Genomic DNA, 17,106 nt, shown 5'->3' on the forward strand with positions numbered 1-17,106 from the left:
GACATATTGTCTTTTGACTCTCATTCCGTGTTTGTGTTTAACTGATTTTCCAAGCGAAGGGGTGGCCTGCCCCTCCACACCTGTGGGTGTTTCTAGTCGGGTGGGATGAGAGACGGAGAAAAGAAGTAAGACACAGAGACACGGTATAGGGAAACAACAGTGGGTCCAGGGGACGGGCACTCAGCACACCGAGAACCTGCAGCGGCACCGGCCTCTGAGTTCCCTCAGTTTTTATTGATTACGATTCTCATTATTTCAGCAAAAAGGAAGGTAGTAGGAGAGCAGGGTGACAATAAGGAGAAGGTCAACAAAAAACATGTGAGCAAAGGAATCTATATCATAATTAGGTCCAAGGGAAGGTACTCTGCCTGGACGTGCACGTAGGCCAGATTTATGTTTCTCTCCACCCAAACATCTCAGCGGAGTAAAGAATAGCGAGGCAGCATTACTGCAAACATGTCTTGCCTCCCGCCACAGGGCAGCTTTTCTCCTATCTCAGAGTTGAACAAAGGTACAATCGGGTTTTACACCGAGACATTCGGTTCCCACGGGCAAGCAGGAGACAGTGGCCTTCCTCCATCTCAACTGCAGGAGGCTTTCCTCTTTTACTAATCCACCTCAGCACAGACCCTTTACAGGTGTCAGGCTGGGGGACAGTCAGGTCTTTCTCATCCCACGAGGCCATATTTCAGACTATCACATGGGGAGAAACCTTGGACAATACCCTGCTTTCAAGGGCAGAGGTCCCTGCGGCTTGCCACGGCATTGTGCCCCTGGTTTATTGAGACTAGAGAGTGGCAATGACTTTTACCAAGTATACTGCTTGTGAACATTTGGTTAACAAGGCACGTCCTGCACAGCCCTAGATCCCTTAAACCTTCATTTCATGCAACACAGGTTTTTGTGAGCTCCAAGCTGGGTCAAAGCGGCTGGGGCAAAGTGACTGGGGCAAAGCTACAAATTAACAACATCTCAGCAAAGCAATTGTTTAAAGTACAGGTCTTTTTCAAAATGGAGTCTCTTGTGTCTTCCCTTTCTACATAGACACAGTGAGAGTCTGATCTCTCTTTCTTTTCCCTACATCCAAGGGCTTGAAAATTTCTTGACTTGTTAGCAACCCAAATCGTTATGTCTCCGAAACAGAGTTGACTGAGGGCACCGCAGGGCTGGGCAGGACCTTTGACTTCTTATCCATCCACAGGAGCAAGAAAACCTCAGCCCCACTCTACCGACACGCACCTAGTAAAATTCCGCCAACTGAATCTCACGCACGCTAACACGTGGGGAGGGTTGCTTGCACCACGAGTCCCCATTTGGCTCAACCGCCGATGCCAAATGTGTGGCCCCAGTTACGACGGCCCCCGTGAAGTGGCTTCCAGATGTGCGAACGAACCAGGCAGAGTTTCATTGGCCAAATAGACCCCAGCAAAGCTGAAGTTAACTCCCAGATTTGGGATGTCCTTCCGAGGTAAAACATTCATCCCGTCTTCTTTCCGGATGTCTGACACCGGGCCTTTCCATGGTTCTCCCCCTGATCCTAAGAGTAGCTGAGGTAGAGACTCACTGAAAGATCTAGGCAGGGATATCCCATCATGCACAGGCTATCTCCATTCTCTGACCTGGGAACAACTCTGAGCGGGATTCCACATCTAGGAGGCCTCGGAACGGAGCGGGATTTTCTGAGACACACCAAATGGCTGCTCCCTTTGCACCGCTGATGAGGGTCGTTATCTTGATTATCCAGATCACCTAGAAAGTATCCGTATCCAGAATCCATAAGATCAACTCTCTGCTCCTCTGACAGCAGAAGGAGCATGACCACAATGAACCAAAGAGGGTGGAAGGAAATGATGTGAGACCAGAAAGCTCAGAGAACGGCCACAGGGGGTCGTAAGCACGGCTTCCAACCTGAATCATGAATAATTAATGAAGCGCAAATCAAAGGGGAATCGAGTCTCAGCAGGTGCAATTCATCCAACGGGAGATCGCCGGAGGGCCAACAAGATTGAGAAACTGGGAGTCGGGTGCAGTGTCAAGGGGGACGCGACTGGTTCCAAAGCTCAAGAAGACCATGGGGTCACTTGGGCTACATGAGAAAACGCCCCAGTGTGCTGCTTCAGCATTCCGACTCCTGCCTGTCTCTTCCCGTCCAAGGGACATGGACCCTAACTCGTGCAGGTGCAGATGACCATGGGCAGAATTAAGGGTCGTGGCACAAAAGTTCACCGACACGGGAGTTCCACAGGAGGTCCGGTGGATCTTCGCAAATCCAGAGAAATGGCAATGGGACCCAGGGAATTAGAGCCTCAGAGGCGTCCGGGAGACTTCTCAGGCATAATGCCTGGAGTGGCAAGACCAGCTGAAAAAGGAGCCAGGCACTGAAGGACAAAGCGGTGTTGACTTTCTTCATCTGTGTTCCCCAGTGCAGTCCAATTCACGGTGGTTTCCAAGCGCCTCCTGGAGGAGAAAACACATGAGGGTGTTGTCAGGGTTCTCTGCTGACAGACTTACGGTGGGGAAGAAAGAGAAGCTCTGAAGATGGATCATGGCCGTGACTGCATGTCAAGGAGAATCTCCTTGCTGACACTGAGGCCTACGTGGAGATATAGTAAATACGGTCCAATTAAAAGGTGTCTGTTTTACCACATTTTTTAAAACAAAACAAAACAAAAAAACCAAAAAGATGGAAAAGAAGACAGGGGTACAGGCACCAGTGTTACATGTCTGACGGGGAACATCTATTCTTCAAAGCTTGCAGCTGTACACCTAGGTTTTAGAATGTCTGTCAGCAGTGGACATGATCTTAGAGTGGGCTGTGCAGACAGACCTTTCCGGGTCATGTGATTGGATTAAGTTAATGGTAATTAAGGTGCATGTAACTGATTAGGTTAGGGTACGTTCCACGTCAGGTGACCAGAGGCAGTATAAAAGGCAGCCTGGAAAGCAGAGGTCCCTCTCCGCCCCTTCCTCCGTCTTCGTGGATGCTGCATCGCTTCCAGCGGGGCTGCTCCAGCACCTGCCCATCTCAGCGCCAGCCGGGGAAAGAAAGTAGACGGGTAATTTCAGGTTCGTTTCACTGAACAGTTGTTTGTTTCCCGCAATCCCTGAGGGGTGGGGGGAAAAGAGACAAAGGAGACTGAAAGAAACCGATCACACTGGGGCTTGCTGATGGGGTAGGATGTGCTTGCTCTCGTTTCCAGTAATTCTTGGAAGAGAAAACGAGAAAACATTTCCGTCTCCATGGGTGGGATAAGACCAAGATGGGAATGCGAAAAGAAATGAACTGCAGCACGCTGAATGGGTGGGTAAATGGAAAAAGGACTTTGGAAAAAAAAGGGTGGTTTGCCCTTCAGCCGTGTAAGAAATCGATACGATATGGCACGTGTTCACTGTTTGTTTAGATGAATTCGTGTGGCATGTGTAAAATACCAGAACAATAAATAAAGAGGGGCTGGAGCGAAAGGCAGAAAGCTAGAACAGGAAAGACCATCACCTGCTATTGTGGTAGAGAGGAAGATAACTTCTCTCTATGAATTTGTGTTTGGAAGTCGCCTAATGAAATGGCAAGAGTAGCGATTCAAGTTGTGACGGGAAGCGTCCCTTATCCCTGATTTCAAACAGACCTGCCAAAGGGTGACATAGGCCATGCCCTGTGGCTTCGATCGTTCTGTCCGTCAGGGAGCTAGAATCATCGGGTCTTCTACCGGAGTGAATCGTGATAGACCTAAGTCCAGTCTCCAGAATCAGTTGTTTGTTTGGGGTTGAAAGCTCCACTCCCCATACCTAGGCCACGGGCCCTGTGGCAGGCGAGGTTTACTCTTGGACTAGGTAATCATGGCAGAGGAACACACAATATCTGAGGATGCACACAGCACATTGCTTTCCACAGATCTGAACGACTGGTGGTGAGGTCTGCTCATCACCACACCGGCAAGGAGTTAGCTGGGGGCTTCCTGTGGGTGTGTGAATATCCAATGTGCTTAACCATCGACATGTGTGTGTTTGTGTGTGTTTCAGGTGACCCAACAATCAACCCCTGAAAAAGGCGGTCATAAAACCCCCAGGGGATGAAGACGATGGCACGTCGTGACCCCAAAACCGGGGCAAACAGACTCGTGCGAGCCCAGACCCTCCAGAAGCAGCGGAGGGCCCCAGTTGGGCCAAGGGCTCCCCCGCCCGATGAAGAAGACCCCAGGGTAAGTCTAGCCCTGGATCTCTTGGGTATCGGGGTGGGGGTGGGAGCGGGGGGAGGGGGTGTAACACGGTCCTCAGATACTGGGTTGGATTCCAAAGAGTTCTGTCACCACCACCCAGGCTGCTTTTCCCGTCCAAGGTGGGCGTGGCTTGGGACCTCCTCCCCCGCCCCACAGGTCCCTTGAGAGACTCTTGGGAGCAACCTCCCTTTCTACTTGGAATCCTGTGTAGCCACGTTTGGCCGTGTTGTTGACATCGGGTTCACCATCGTGCCCCTTAGAACCTTGAGTCCTTCCTTTTAGAGTTCCTCCGTCACATGGGCTTTGGGAGAGAACATCGTATCCGAACTCTCCCAGCACTTAACGGCCCCCATGCCGGTGTCCCCTCTTTAGAATCCTTATTCAGCTCTGAATTCACAGTCCGTGGCTTCAGCTCACTCACTGACATCACTTCCTTTCCACCCACAGCTCAAGTGCAAAAACTGCGGGGCCTTTGGCCACACGGCCAGAAGTACCAGGTGCCCCATGAAGTGCTGGAACGCAGCCCTGGTTCCACAGACCTTTGGGAAAAAGGAAGGGAAGGAAAACCTGAAGCCGTGGAAGCCCCGGATTGAAGCGAAGCCGGGGCCCTTGAAGAAGGATAAGGGAGAGAAGGAAGAGAGACCAAGGTGAGCAGAGGGAGGGGTTTTCACCACTCTCAGGGTAGTGCCTCCTAAGGACATGGTGTCTCTGCACCTGCACAGCGTGTGCCTTTCCGTCTCTGGGCCAGGGAAGGAACGCTGCAGAGAAATAGACCGGAGCTCCGTTTCCTCCGGGGTTCCACACCCAGGAGCTCCTTTGGCTCTGGGAGATTCAGGGACGGGGAGAGGCGGGGGCGCTTCGTGCAGTTTCCCCACGACGGCGAGAAAAGCAATGGGATCCAAATCACAGTCCTTAGTTGGGAAGCCTAGAGGGCCACCTGGAGGATGGAAAGGTTGGCACGTGAGGGAAGGGGCAGAGGCGGAAATGGCACCAGATGTCCATTTGTGTATCACAAAACACGGAATGGGACTGGGCCCCGGACAGGGTTCTCCCTGTCTCCTGGGGAAAACCAGGGGCCACGGCCTGACCTTTTTCTCTTCTGCAGGCAACAAGACCCGCAGAGGAAGGCTCTCCTCCACATATTTTCCGGCAAACCTCCAGAGAAGCCGCTGCCAAATCGAAAAGGATCCACGGAATCTTCGGATTATCTGAGGGTGAGTGTCACCCTGAGCCCCTGGTCTTTTTCTCCTCTAGGTCCCCCTGGTTGATTTCCTTTCAGCTTCCCATCTGCGGGAGGGAATCGGGGAACCCCTCTTTCTTGCCTTCTCGGGGTCGGGGACTCCACGATCCTTCCGGGTCCATTTGATTCCAGGCGAAGGCATCTGAAGATGCCCTATTTCCTGCTGCTTTCTTTCTGTCCAATTATGGCAAGCCTGCCAACAACATGTTCCCAGCGGCATGAGGAAATTAGTCCCTCGGAGGCCCCAAACACGGAGAAGGCTAAACTCAGGAACATGCATGTTTTCAGAGAAGACGTCCTGAGTACCCTTGAGCCACCAACCTGCCTTCAGAAGGGCATTAGTCCGTTCCACTTCATGGAAGGCTGAGTGGAGGTTCATGTGTCTTGTCCTGATCAGCACTCAGGTGGAGGGTCTGTCCCTACTTCCAAGGACCGCCTGTCGATACTGTACTAAGAATTTCATGGCGTGTGCACCTTGTCTTTGGATGTGGTTGATTTTCATGTCGGCTCCACGCTGAGGAACTTCTAACCTGTGTTGTTTCCTTTCTTTCAGGTTGCAAGCGGGCCAATGCCGGTCCACGCAACCAGTAAGAGGCCGCGCGTGGACCCTGTCCTCACTGATCGCTCAGCTACCCAAATGTCTGACAGGGGCTCCGCCTTGGCTTCACTGTCTCCCCTCAGAAAAGCCAGTCGGAGCTCCTCCTCAAGTCTTGGAGCAAAGGAAAGACAGACAGGGGCTGCGGCCGACATCCCTCAGCCTGCAGTGAGGCACCAGGGCCCCGAGCCTCTCCTCGTGGTGAAGCCGACACACAGCAGCCCTGAGGGTGGCTGCCGAGAAGTTCCCCAGGCCGCCTCCAAAACCCACGGCCCGCTCCAGGCCATCAGCCCCCAGGCACAAGACCAGCTTCCCGCGGTGACCTCACAGCCCTGCCCACCAGCCCCCACGCAGGGCTTGGGCCTCGGCTCCAATCTCAGCTTCAGGCCAGGAGCCAAGAGACCGGCGCGGGCTCCGATTCAGGCTTGCCCGAACTTCCCCAAGAAACCGAGACTGGGTCGCTTCCAGATCCCCGAAAACGCCACCCAGGGAGTTGAGCTGGGGGCCCCGGAGAATCTGCAACCTCCGCCAGCCGCAACGGAACTTGGACCAAGTAGGTCGCCCCAGATGGGCAGGAGGACACCCGCCCAGGTGCCCAGCGTCGACCGGCAGCCACCGCACAGCAGACCTTGCCTGCCTACTGCCCAGGCCTGCACCATGTCCCATCACCCAGCGGCCAGCTATGATCCGGCCCAGCCTCTCAGAGTGCTCTTCCGGAGACTGGAAAACGGATGCTGGAGCTCCAGCCTCCTGACAGCCCCCACATTTCACTCTCCTGAGAAGCCGGGAGCCTTCCTCGCTCACAGCCCTCGTGTCTCAGAGAAGTCCGAGGGTCCCTGTGTTCGTGTCCCACCGAGCGTCCTCTATGAGGACCTTCGGGTTTCCTCCTCCTCAGAGGACAGCGATTCTGACCTGGAGTGAGACTGCAGGTGGCAGGGGCTCCTTGGCCTCCAGCTCCCGTGACTTGGAGGGGACTGTGGGACTGAGGAGCGGCAGAGCACGGAGCAGACTCTGTGCGGTGACTCCGAAGCTCCCCGGCTGCGGCGCCTCTGTGGATGTGGGAGCCCAGGCCAGGCAGGGAGCAGATGCGGGGACTCTGCCTCCTTGAATTCTGGTGAGGGACATTGTAGTTCGCATGGGTATCCGGAAACGCGCCAGGAAAAGCTTCCGTGCCAGTGATTCGTTGCCTCAGAAACTGCCTGACGCGCAGGAGTCAGACTTCCGCTGGGACGTCAATAGGAAACTGGGGAACTACTGTGTATTTGCTCTCTAGATGACTGAATAAGGGAAAAGTTAGGGAACCCTGAGAGGTGCAGCCCTCCCGCTGTGCCCCGCCCTGAGAGCAGTGTTTCGGACGCTGTGAAGCGTGCTGTGCAAAGCGCTCTCGGGGTCTTTCCTCAGCCTCGAAAACTGGGCTCTGGAATGCCTTTGTAAATATGTGTGTTTCATTGGTTTTGAAGTGAATAAAATTCTCAAAAAGATGACGTATTGTCTTTTGACTCTCATTCCTTGTTTGTGTTTAACTGATTTTCCAAGCGAAGGGGTGGCCTGCCCCTCCACACCTGTGGGTGTTTCTAGTCGGGTGGGATGAGAGACGGAGAAAAGAAGTAAGACACAGAGACACAGTATAGGGAAACAACAGTGGGTCCAGGGGACGGGCACTCAGCACACCGAGAACCTGCAGCGGCACCGGCCTCTGAGTTCCCTCAGTTTTTATTGATTACGATTCTCATTATTTCAGCAAAAAGGAAGGTAGTAGGAGAGCAGAGTGACAATAAGGAGAAGGTCAACAAAAAACATGTGAGCAAAGGAATCTATATCATAATTAGGTCCAAGGGAAGGTACTCTGCCTGGACGTGCACGTAGGCCAGATTTATGTTTCTCTCCACCCAAACATCTCAGCGGAGTAAAGAATAGCAAGGCAGCATTACTGCAAACATGTCTTGCCTCCCGCCACAGGGCAGCTTTTCTCCTATCTCAGAGTTGAACAAAGGTACAATCGGGTTTTACACCGAGACATTCGGTTCCCACGGGCAAGCAGGAGACAGTGGCCTTCCTCCATCTCAACTGCAGGAGGCTTTCCTCTTTTACTAATCCACCTCAGCACAGACCCTTAACGGGTGTCAGGCTGGGGGACAGTCAGGTCTTTCTCATCCCACGAGGCCATATTTCAGACTATCACATGGGGAGAAACCTTGGACAATACCCTGCTTTCAAGGGCAGAGGTCCCTGCGGCTTTCCACGGCATTGTGCCCCTGGTTTATTGAGACTAGAGAGTGGCAATGACTTTTACCAAGTATACTGCTTGTGAACATTTGGTTAACAAGGCACGTCCTGCACAGCCCTAGATCCCTTAAACCTTCATTTCATACAACACAGGTTTTTGTGAGCTGCAAGCTGGGTCAAAGCGGCTGGGGCAAAGTGACTGGGGCAAAGCTACAAGTTAACAACATCTCAGCAAAGCAATTGTTTAAAGTACAGGTCTTTTTCAAAATGGAGTCTCTTGTGTCTTCCCTTTCTACATAGACACAGTGAGAGTCTGATCTCTCTTTCTTTTCCCTACATCCAAGGGCTTGAAAATTTCTTGACTTGTTAGCAACCCAAATTGTTATGTCTCCGAAACAGAGTTGACTGAGGGCACCGCAGGGCTGGGCAGGACCTTTGACTTCTTATCCATCCACAGGAGCAAGAAAACCTCAGCCCCACTCTACCGACACGCACCTAGTAAAATTCCGCCAACTGAATCTCACGCACGCTAACACGAGGGGAGGGTTGCTTGCACCACGAGTCCCCATTTGGCTCAACCGCCGATGCCAAATGTGTGGCCCCAGTTACGACGGCCCCCGTGAAGTGGCTTCCGGATGTGCGAACGAACCAGGCAGAGTTTCATTGGCCAAATAGACCCCAGTAAAGCTGAAGTTAACTCCCAGATTTGGGATGTCCTTCCGAGGTAAAACATTCATCCCGTCTTCTTTCCGGATGTCTGGCACCGGGCCTTTCCATGGTTCTCCCCCTGATCCTAAGAGTAGCTGAGGTAGAGACTCACTGAAAGATCTAGGCAGGGATATCCCATCACGCACAGGCTATCTCCATTCTCTGACCTGGGAACAACTCTGAGCGGGATTCCACATCTAGGAGGCCTCGGAACGGAGCGGGATTTTCTGAGACACACCAAATGGCTGCTCCCTTTGCACCGCTGATGAGGGTCGTTATCTTGATTATCCAGATCACCTAGAAAGTATCCGTATCCAGAATCCATAAGATCAACTCTCTGCTCCTCTGACAGCAGAAGGAGCATGACCACAATGAACCAAAGAGGGTGGAAGGAAACGATGTGAGACCAGAAAGCTCAGAGAACGGCCACAGGGGGTCGTAAGCAGGGCTTCCAACCTGAATCATGAATAATTAATGAAGCGCAAATCAAAGGGGAATCGAGTCTCAGCAGGTGCAATTCATCCAACGGGAGATCGCCGGAGGGCCAACAAGATTGAGAAACTGCGAGTCGGGTGCAGTGTCAAGGGGGACGCGACCGGTTCCAAAGCTCAAGAAGACCATGGGGTCACTTGGGCTACATGAGAAAACGCCCCAGTGTGCTGCTTCAGCATTCCGACTCCTGCCTGTCTCTTCCCGTCCAAGGGACATGGACCCTAACTCGTGCAGGTGCAGATGACCATGGGCAGAATTAAGGGTCGTGGCACAAAAGTTCACCGACACGGGAGTTCCACAGGAGGTCCGGTGGATCTTCGCAAATCCAGAGAAATGGCAATGGGTCTCAGGGAATTAGAGCCTCAGAGGCGTCCGGGAGACTTCTCAGGCATAATGCCTGGAGTGGCAAGACCAGCTGAAAAAGGAGCCAGGCACTGAAGGACAAAGCGGTGTTGACTTTCTTCATCTGTGTTCCCCAGTGCAGTCCAATTCACGGTGGTTTCCAAGCGCCTCCTGGAGGAGAAAACACATGAGGGTGTTGTCAGGGTTCTCTGCTGACAGACTTACGGTGGGGAAGAAAGAGAAGCTCTGAAGATGGATCATGGCCATGACTGCATGTCAAGGAGAATCTCCTTGCTGACACTGAGGCCTACGTGGAGATATAGTAAATACAGTCCAATTAAAAGGTGTCTGTTTTACCACATTTTTAAAAACAAAACAAAACAAAAAAACCAAAAAGATGGAAAAGAAGACAGGGGTACAGGCACCAGTGTTACATGTCTGACGGGGAACATCTATTCTTCAAAGCTTGCAGCTGTACACCTAGGTTTTAGAATGTCTGTCAGCAGTGGACATGATCTTAGAGTGGGCTGTGCAGACAGACCTTTCCGGGTCACGTGATTGGATTAAGTTAATGGTAATTAAGGTGCATGTAACTGATTAGGTTAGGGTACGTTCCACGTCAGGTGACCAGAGGCAGTATAAAAGGCAGCCTGGAAAGCAGAGGTCCCTCTCCGCCCCTTCCTCCGTCTTCGTGGATGCTGCATCGCTTCCAGCGGGGCTGCTCCAGCACCTGCCCATCTCAGCGCCAGCCGGGGAAAGAAAGTAGACGGGTAATTTCAGGTTCGTTTCACTGAACAGTTGTTTGTTTCCCGCAATCCCTGAGGGGTGGGGGGAAAAGAGACAAAGGAGACTGAAAGAAACCGATCACACTGGGGCTTGCTGATGGGGTAGGATGTGCTTGCTCTCGTTTCCAGTAATTCTTGGAAGAGAAAACGAGAAAACATTTCCGTCTCCATGGGTGGGATAAGACCAAGATGGGAATGCGAAAAGAAATGAACTGCAGCACGCTGAATGGGTGGGTAAATGGAAAAAGGACTTTGGAAAAAAAAGGGTGGTTTGCCCTTCAGCCGTGTAAGAAATCGATACGATATGGCACGTGTTCACTGTTTGTTTAGATGAATTCGTGTGGCATGTGTAAAATACCAGAACAATAAATAAAGAGGGGCTGGAGCGAAAGGCAGAAAGCTAGAACAGGAAAGACCATCACCTGCTATTGTGGTAGAGAGGAAGATAACTTCTCTCTATGAATTTGTGTTTGGAAGTCGCCTAATGAAATGGCAAGAGTAGCGATTCAAGTTGTGACGGGAAGCGTCCCTTATCCCTGATTTCAAACAGACCTGCCAAAGGGTGACATAGGCCATGCCCTGTGGCTTCGATCGTTCTGTCCGTCAGGGAGCTAGAATCATCGGGTCTTCTACCGGAGTGAATCGTGATAGACCTAAGTCCAGTCTCCAGAATCAGTTGTTTGTTTGGGGTTGAAAGCTCCACTCCCCATACCTAGGCCACGGGCCCTGTGGCAGGCGAGGTTTACTCTTGGACTAGGTAATCATGGCAGAGGAACACACAATATCTGAGGATGCACACAGCACATTGCTTTCCACAGATCTGACCGACTGGTGGTGAGGTCTGCTCATCACCACACCGGCAAGGAGTTAGCTGGGGGCTTCCTGTGGGTGTGTGAATATCCAATGTGCTTAACCATCGACATGTGTGTGTTTGTGTGTGTTTCAGGTGACCCAACAATCAACCCCTGAAAAAGGCGGTCATAAAACCCCCAGGGGATGAAGACGATGGCACGTCGTGACCCCAAAACCGGGGCAAACAGACTCGTGCGAGCCCAGACCCTCCAGAAGCAGCGGAGGGCCCCAGTTGGGCCAAGGGCTCCCCCGCCCGATGAAGAAGACCCCAGGGTAAGTCTAGCCCTGGATCTCTTGGGTATCGGGGTGGGGGTGGGAGCGGGGGGAGGGGGTGTAACACGGTCCTCAGATACTGGGTTGGATTCCAAAGAGTTCTGTCACCACCACCCAGGCTGCTTTTCCCGTCCAAGGTGGGCGTGGCTTGGGACCTCCTCCCGCGCCCCACAGGTCCCTTGAGAGACTCTTGGGAGCAACCTCCCTTTCTACTTAGAATCCTGTGTAGCCACGTTTGGCCGTGTTGTTGACATCGGGTTCACCATCGTGCCCCTTAGAACCTTGAGTCCTTCCTTTTAGAGTTCCTCCGTCACATGGGCTTTGGGAGAGAACATCGTATCCGAACTCTCCCAGCACTTAACGGCCCCCATGCCGGTGTCCCCTCTTTAGAATCCTTATTCAGCTCTGAATTCACAGTCCGTGGCTTCAGCTCACTCACTGACATCACTTCCTTTCCACCCACAGCTCAAGTGCAAAAACTGCGGGGCCTTTGGCCACACGGCCAGAAGTACCAGGTGCCCCATGAAGTGCTGGAACGCAGCCCTGGTTCCACAGACCTTTGGGAAAAAGGAAGGGAAGGAAAACCTGAAGCCGTGGAAGCCCCGGATTGAAGCGAAGCCGGGGCCCTTGAACAAGGATAAGGGAGAGAAGGAAGAGAGACCAAGGTGAGCAGAGGGAGGGGTTTTCACCACTCTCAGGGTAGTGCCTCCTAAGGACATGGTGTCTCTGCACCTGCACAGCGTGTGCCTTTCCGTCTCTGGGCCAGGGAAGGAACGCTGCAGAGAAATAGACCGGAGCTCCGTTTCCTCCGGGGTTCCACACCCAGGAGCTCCTTTGGCTCTGGGAGATTCAGGGACGGGGAGAGGCGGGGGCGCTTCGTGCAGTTTCCCCACGACGGCGAGAAAAGCAATGGGATCCAAATCACAGTCCTTAGTTGGGAAGCCTAGAGGGCCACCTGGAGGATGGAAAGGTTGGCACGTGAGGGAAGGGGCAGAGGCGGAAATGGCACCAGATGTCCATTTGTGTATCACAAAACACGGAATGGGACTGGGCCCCGGACAGGGTTCTCCCTGTCTCCTGGGGAAAACCAGGGGCCACGGCCTGACCTTTTTCTCTTCTGCAGGCAACAAGACCCGCAGAGGAAGGCTCTCCTCCACATATTTTCCGGCAAACCTCCAGAGAAGCCGCTGCCAAATCGAAAAGGATCCACGGAATCTTCGGATTATCTGAGGGTGAGTGTCACCCTGGGCCCCTGGTCTTTTTCTCCTCTAGGTCCCCCTGGTTGATTTCCTTTCAGCTTCCCATCTGCGGGAGGGAATCGGGGAACCCCTCTTTCTTGCCTTCTCGGGGTCGGGGACTCCACGATCCTTCCGGGTCAATTTGATTCCAGGCGAAGGCATCTGAAGATGCCCTATTTCCTGCTGCTTTCTTTCTGTCCAATTATGGCAAGCCTGCCAACAACATGTTCCCAGCGGCATGAGGAAATTAGTCCCTCGGAGGCCCCAAACACGGAGAAGGCTAAACTCAGGAACATGCATGTTTTCAGAGAAGACGTCCTGAGTACCCTTGAGCCACCAACCTGCCTTCAGAAGGGCATTAGTCCGTTCCACTTCATGGAAGGCTGAGTGGAGGTTCATGTGTCTTGTCCTGATCAGCACTCAGGTGGAGGGTCTGTCCCTACTTCCAAGGACCGCCTGTCGATACTGTACTAAGAATTTCATGGCGTGTGCACCTTGTCTTTGGATGTGGTTGATTTTCATGTCGGCTCCACGCTGAGGAACTTCTAACCTGTGTTGTTTCCTTTCTTTCAGGTTGCAAGCGGGCCAATGCCGGTCCACGCAACCAGTAAGAGGCCGCGCGTGGACCCTGTCCTCACTGATCGCTCAGCTACCCAAATGTCTGACAGGGGCTCCGCCTTGGCTTCACTGTCTCCCCTCAGAAAAGCCAGTCGGAGCTCCTCCTCAAGTCTTGGAGCAAAGGAAAGACAGACAGGGGCTGCGGCCGACATCCCTCAGCCTGCAGTGAGGCACCAGGGCCCCGAGCCTCTCCTCGTGGTGAAGCCGACACACAGCAGCCCTGAGGGTGGCTGCCGAGAAGTTCCTCAGGCCGCCTCCAAAACCCACGGCCTGCTCCAGGCCATCAGCCCCCAGGCACAAGACCAGCTTCCTGCGGTGACCTCACAGCCCTGCCCACCAGCCCCCACACAGGGCTTGGGCCTCGGCTCCAATCTCAGCTTCAGGCCAGGAGCCAAGAGACCGGCGCGGGCTCCGATTCAGGCTTGCCCGAACTTCCCCAAGAAACCGAGACTGGGTCGCTTCCAGATCCCCGAAAACGCCACCCAGGGAGTTGAGCTGGGGGCCCCGGAGAATCTGCAACCTCCGCCAGCCGCAAAGGAACTTGGACCAAGTAGGTCGCCCCAGATGGGCAGGAGGACACCCGCCCAGGTGCCCAGCGTCGACCGGCAGCCACCGCACAGCAGACCTTGCCTGCCTACTGCCCAGGCCTGCACCATGTCCCATCACCCAGCGGCCAGCTATGATCCGGCCCAGCCTCTCAGAGTGCTCTTCCGGAGACTGGAAAACGGAAGCTGGAGCTCCAGCCTCCTGACAGCCCCCTCATTTCACTCTCCTGAGAAGCCGGGAGCCTTCCTCGCTCAGAGCCCTCGTGTCTCAGAGAAGTCCGAGGGTCCCTGTGTTCGTGTCCCACCGAGCGTCCTCTATGAGGACCTTCGGGTTTCCTCCTCCTCAGAGGACAGCGATTCTGACCTGGAGTGAGACTGCAGGTGGCAGGGGCTCCTTGGCCTCCAGCTCCCGTGACTTGGAGGGGACTGTGGGACTGAGGAGCGGTAGAGCACGGAGCAGACTCTGTGCGGTGACTCCGAAGCTCCCCGGCTGCGGCACCTCTGTGGATGTGGGAGCCCAGGCCAGGCAGGGAGCAGATGCGGGGACTCTGCCTCCTTGAATTCTGGTGAGGGACATTGTAGTTCGCATGGGTATCCGGAAACGCGCCAGGAAAAGCTTCCGTGCCAGTGATTCGTTGCCTCAGAAACTGCCTGACGCGCAGGAGTCAGACTTCCGCTGGGACGTCAATAGGAAACTGGGGAACTACTGTGTATTTGCTCTCTAGATGACTGAATAAGGGAAAAGTTAGGGAACCCTGAGAGGTGCAGCCCTCCCGCTGTGCCCCGCCCTGAGAGCAGTGTTTCGGACGCTGTGAAGCGTGCTGTGCAAAGCGCTCTCGGGGTCTTTCCTCAGCCTCGAAAACTGGGCTCTGGAATGCCTTTGTAAATATGTGTGTTTCATTGGTTTTGAAGTGAATAAAATTCTCAAAAAGATGACATACTGTCTTTTGACTCTCATTCCGTGTTTGTGTTTAACTGATTTTCCAAGCGAAGGGGTGGCCTGCCCCTCCACACCTGTGGGTGTTTCTAGTCGGGTGGGATGAGAGACGGAGAAAAGAAGTAAGACACAGAGACACAGTATAGGGAAACAACAGTGGGTCCAGGGGACGGGCACTCAGCACACCGAGAACCTGCAGCGGCACCGGCCTCTGAGTTCCCTCAGTTTTTATTGATTACGATTCTCATTATTTCAGCAAAAAGGAAGGTAGTAGGAGAGCAGAGTGACAATAAGGAGAAGGTCAACAAAAAACATGTGAGCAAAGGAATCTATATCATAATTAGGTCCAAGGGAAGGTACTCTGCCTGGACGTGCACGTAGGCCAGATTTATGTTTCTCTCCACCCAAACATCTCAGCGGAGTAAAGAATAGCAAGGCAGCATTACTGCAAACATGTCTTGCCTCCCGCCACAGGGCAGCTTTTCTCCTATCTCAGAGTTGAACAAAGGTACAATCGGGTTTTACACCGAGACATTCGGTTCCCACGGGCAAGCAGGAGACAGTGGCCTTCCTCCATCTCAACTGCAGGAGGCTTTCCTCTTTTACTAATCCACCTCAGCACAGACCCTTAACGGGTGTCAGGCTGGGGGACAGTCAGGTCTTTCTCATCCCACGAGGCCATATTTCAGACTATCACATGGGGAGAAACCTTGGACAATACCCTGCTTTCAAGGGCAGAGGTCCCTGCGGCTTTCCACGGCATTGTGCCCCTGGTTTATTGAGACTAGAGAGTGGCAATGACTTTTACCAAGTATACTGCTTGTGAACATTTGGTTAACAAGGCACGTCCTGCACAGCCCTAGATCCCTTAAACCTTCATTTCATACAACACAGGTTTTTGTGAGCTGCAAGCTGGGTCAAAGCGGCTGGGGCAAAGTGACTGGGGCAAAGCTACAAGTTAACAACATCTCAGCAAAGCAATTGTTTAAAGTACAGGTCTTTTTCAAAATGGAGTCTCTTGTGTCTTCCCTTTCTACATAGACACAGTGAGAGTCTGATCTCTCTTTCTTTTCCCTACATCCAAGGGTTTGAAAATTTCTTGACTTGTTAGCAACCCAAATCGTTATGTCTCCGAAACAGAGTTGACTGAGGGCACCGCAGGGCTGGGCAGGACCTTTGACTTCTTATCCATCCACAGGAGCAAGAAAACCTCAGCCCCACTCTACCGACACGCACCTAGTAAAATTCCGCCAACTGAATCTCACGCACGCTAACACGAGGGGAGGGTTGCTTGCACCACGAGTCCCCATTTGCCTCAACCACCGATGCCAAATGTGTGGCCCCAGTTACGACGGCCCCCGTGAAGTGGCTTCCGGATGTGCGAACGAACCAGGCAGAGTTTCATTGGCCAAATAGACCCCAGCAAAGCTGAAGTTAACTCCCAGATTTGGGATGTCCTTCCGAGGTAAAACATTCATCCCGTCTTCTTTCCGGATGTCTGGCATCGGGCCTTTCCATGGTTCTCCCCCTGATCCTAAGAGTAGCTGAGGTAGAGACTCACTGAAAGATCTAGGCAGGGATATCCCATCACGCACAGGCTATCTCCATTCTCTGACCTGGGAACAACTCTGAGCGGGATTCCACATCTAGGAGGCCTCGGAACGGAGTGGGATTTTCTGAGACACACCAAATGGCTGCTCCCTTTGCACCGCTGATGAGGGTCGTTATCTTGATTATCCAGATCACCTAGAAAGTATCCGTATCCAGAATCCATAAGATCAACTCTCTGCTCCTCTGACAGCAGAAGGAGCATGACCACAATGAACCAAAGAGGGTGGAAGGAAACGATGTGAGACCAGAAAGCTCAGAGAACGGCCACAGGGGGTCGTAAGCAGGGCTTCCAACCTGAATCATGAATAATTAATGAAGCGTAAATCAAAGGGGAATCGAGTCTCAGCAGGTGCAATTCATCCAACGGGAGATCGCCGGAGGGCCAACAAGATTGAGAAACTGGGAGTCGGGTGCAGTGTCAAGGGGGACG

The 17,106-nt window shown here is 53.1% G+C and overlaps 3 protein-coding genes across 3 annotated transcripts in view; 2 read left to right on the forward strand and 1 right to left on the reverse strand.

Moving 5' to 3' along the window:
- Positions 1 to 17,106, reverse strand: part of LOC134761888 (chitobiosyldiphosphodolichol beta-mannosyltransferase-like) — a 966,630-nt gene that overhangs the window by 595,967 nt on the left and 353,557 nt on the right. The gene's annotated exons all lie outside the window — the stretch shown is intronic.
- Positions 4,077 to 7,061, forward strand: LOC134761903 (protein FAM90A5-like). Its single transcript, XM_063726504.1, has 4 exons — positions 4,077 to 4,196; positions 4,662 to 4,861; positions 5,320 to 5,428; positions 6,008 to 7,061. Exons 1-4 carry the CDS (start codon positions 4,077 to 4,079, stop codon positions 6,968 to 6,970), a joined length of 1,392 nt encoding a protein of 463 aa, XP_063582574.1. The 3' UTR covers positions 6,971 to 7,061.
- On the forward strand, positions 11,608 to 14,501 carry LOC129047681 (protein FAM90A5-like). Its single transcript, XM_054519180.2, has 4 exons — positions 11,608 to 11,727; positions 12,193 to 12,392; positions 12,851 to 12,959; positions 13,539 to 14,501. The coding sequence occupies exons 1-4, from the start codon at positions 11,608 to 11,610 to the stop codon at positions 14,499 to 14,501; spliced, it is 1,392 nt and encodes a 463-aa protein (XP_054375155.2).

This window comes from Pongo abelii, chromosome 7, assembly GCF_028885655.2.
Source record: "Pongo abelii isolate AG06213 chromosome 7, NHGRI_mPonAbe1-v2.0_pri, whole genome shotgun sequence".
Lineage (NCBI taxonomy): Eukaryota > Metazoa > Chordata > Mammalia > Primates > Hominidae > Pongo > Pongo abelii.

Bases quoted from the DNA above. Each gene is read 5' to 3' on its own strand.
- LOC129047681 (XM_054519180.2), top strand. From the start codon at position 11,608: ATGGCACGTCGTGACCCCAAAACCGGGGCAAACAGACTCGTGCGAGCC. The intron at 11,728-12,192 runs GTAAGTCTAGCC...TTCCACCCACAG, and splicing joins CCGATGAAGAAGACCCCAGG to CTCAAGTGCAAAAACTGCGG. The intron at 12,960-13,538 runs GTGAGTGTCACC...CCTTTCTTTCAG, and splicing joins AATCTTCGGATTATCTGAGG to GTTGCAAGCGGGCCAATGCC.
- LOC134761903 (XM_063726504.1), top strand. From the start codon at position 4,077: ATGGCACGTCGTGACCCCAAAACCGGGGCAAACAGACTCGTGCGAGCC. The intron at 4,197-4,661 runs GTAAGTCTAGCC...TTCCACCCACAG, and splicing joins CCGATGAAGAAGACCCCAGG to CTCAAGTGCAAAAACTGCGG. The intron at 4,862-5,319 runs GTGAGCAGAGGG...TCTCTTCTGCAG, and splicing joins GAGAAGGAAGAGAGACCAAG to GCAACAAGACCCGCAGAGGA.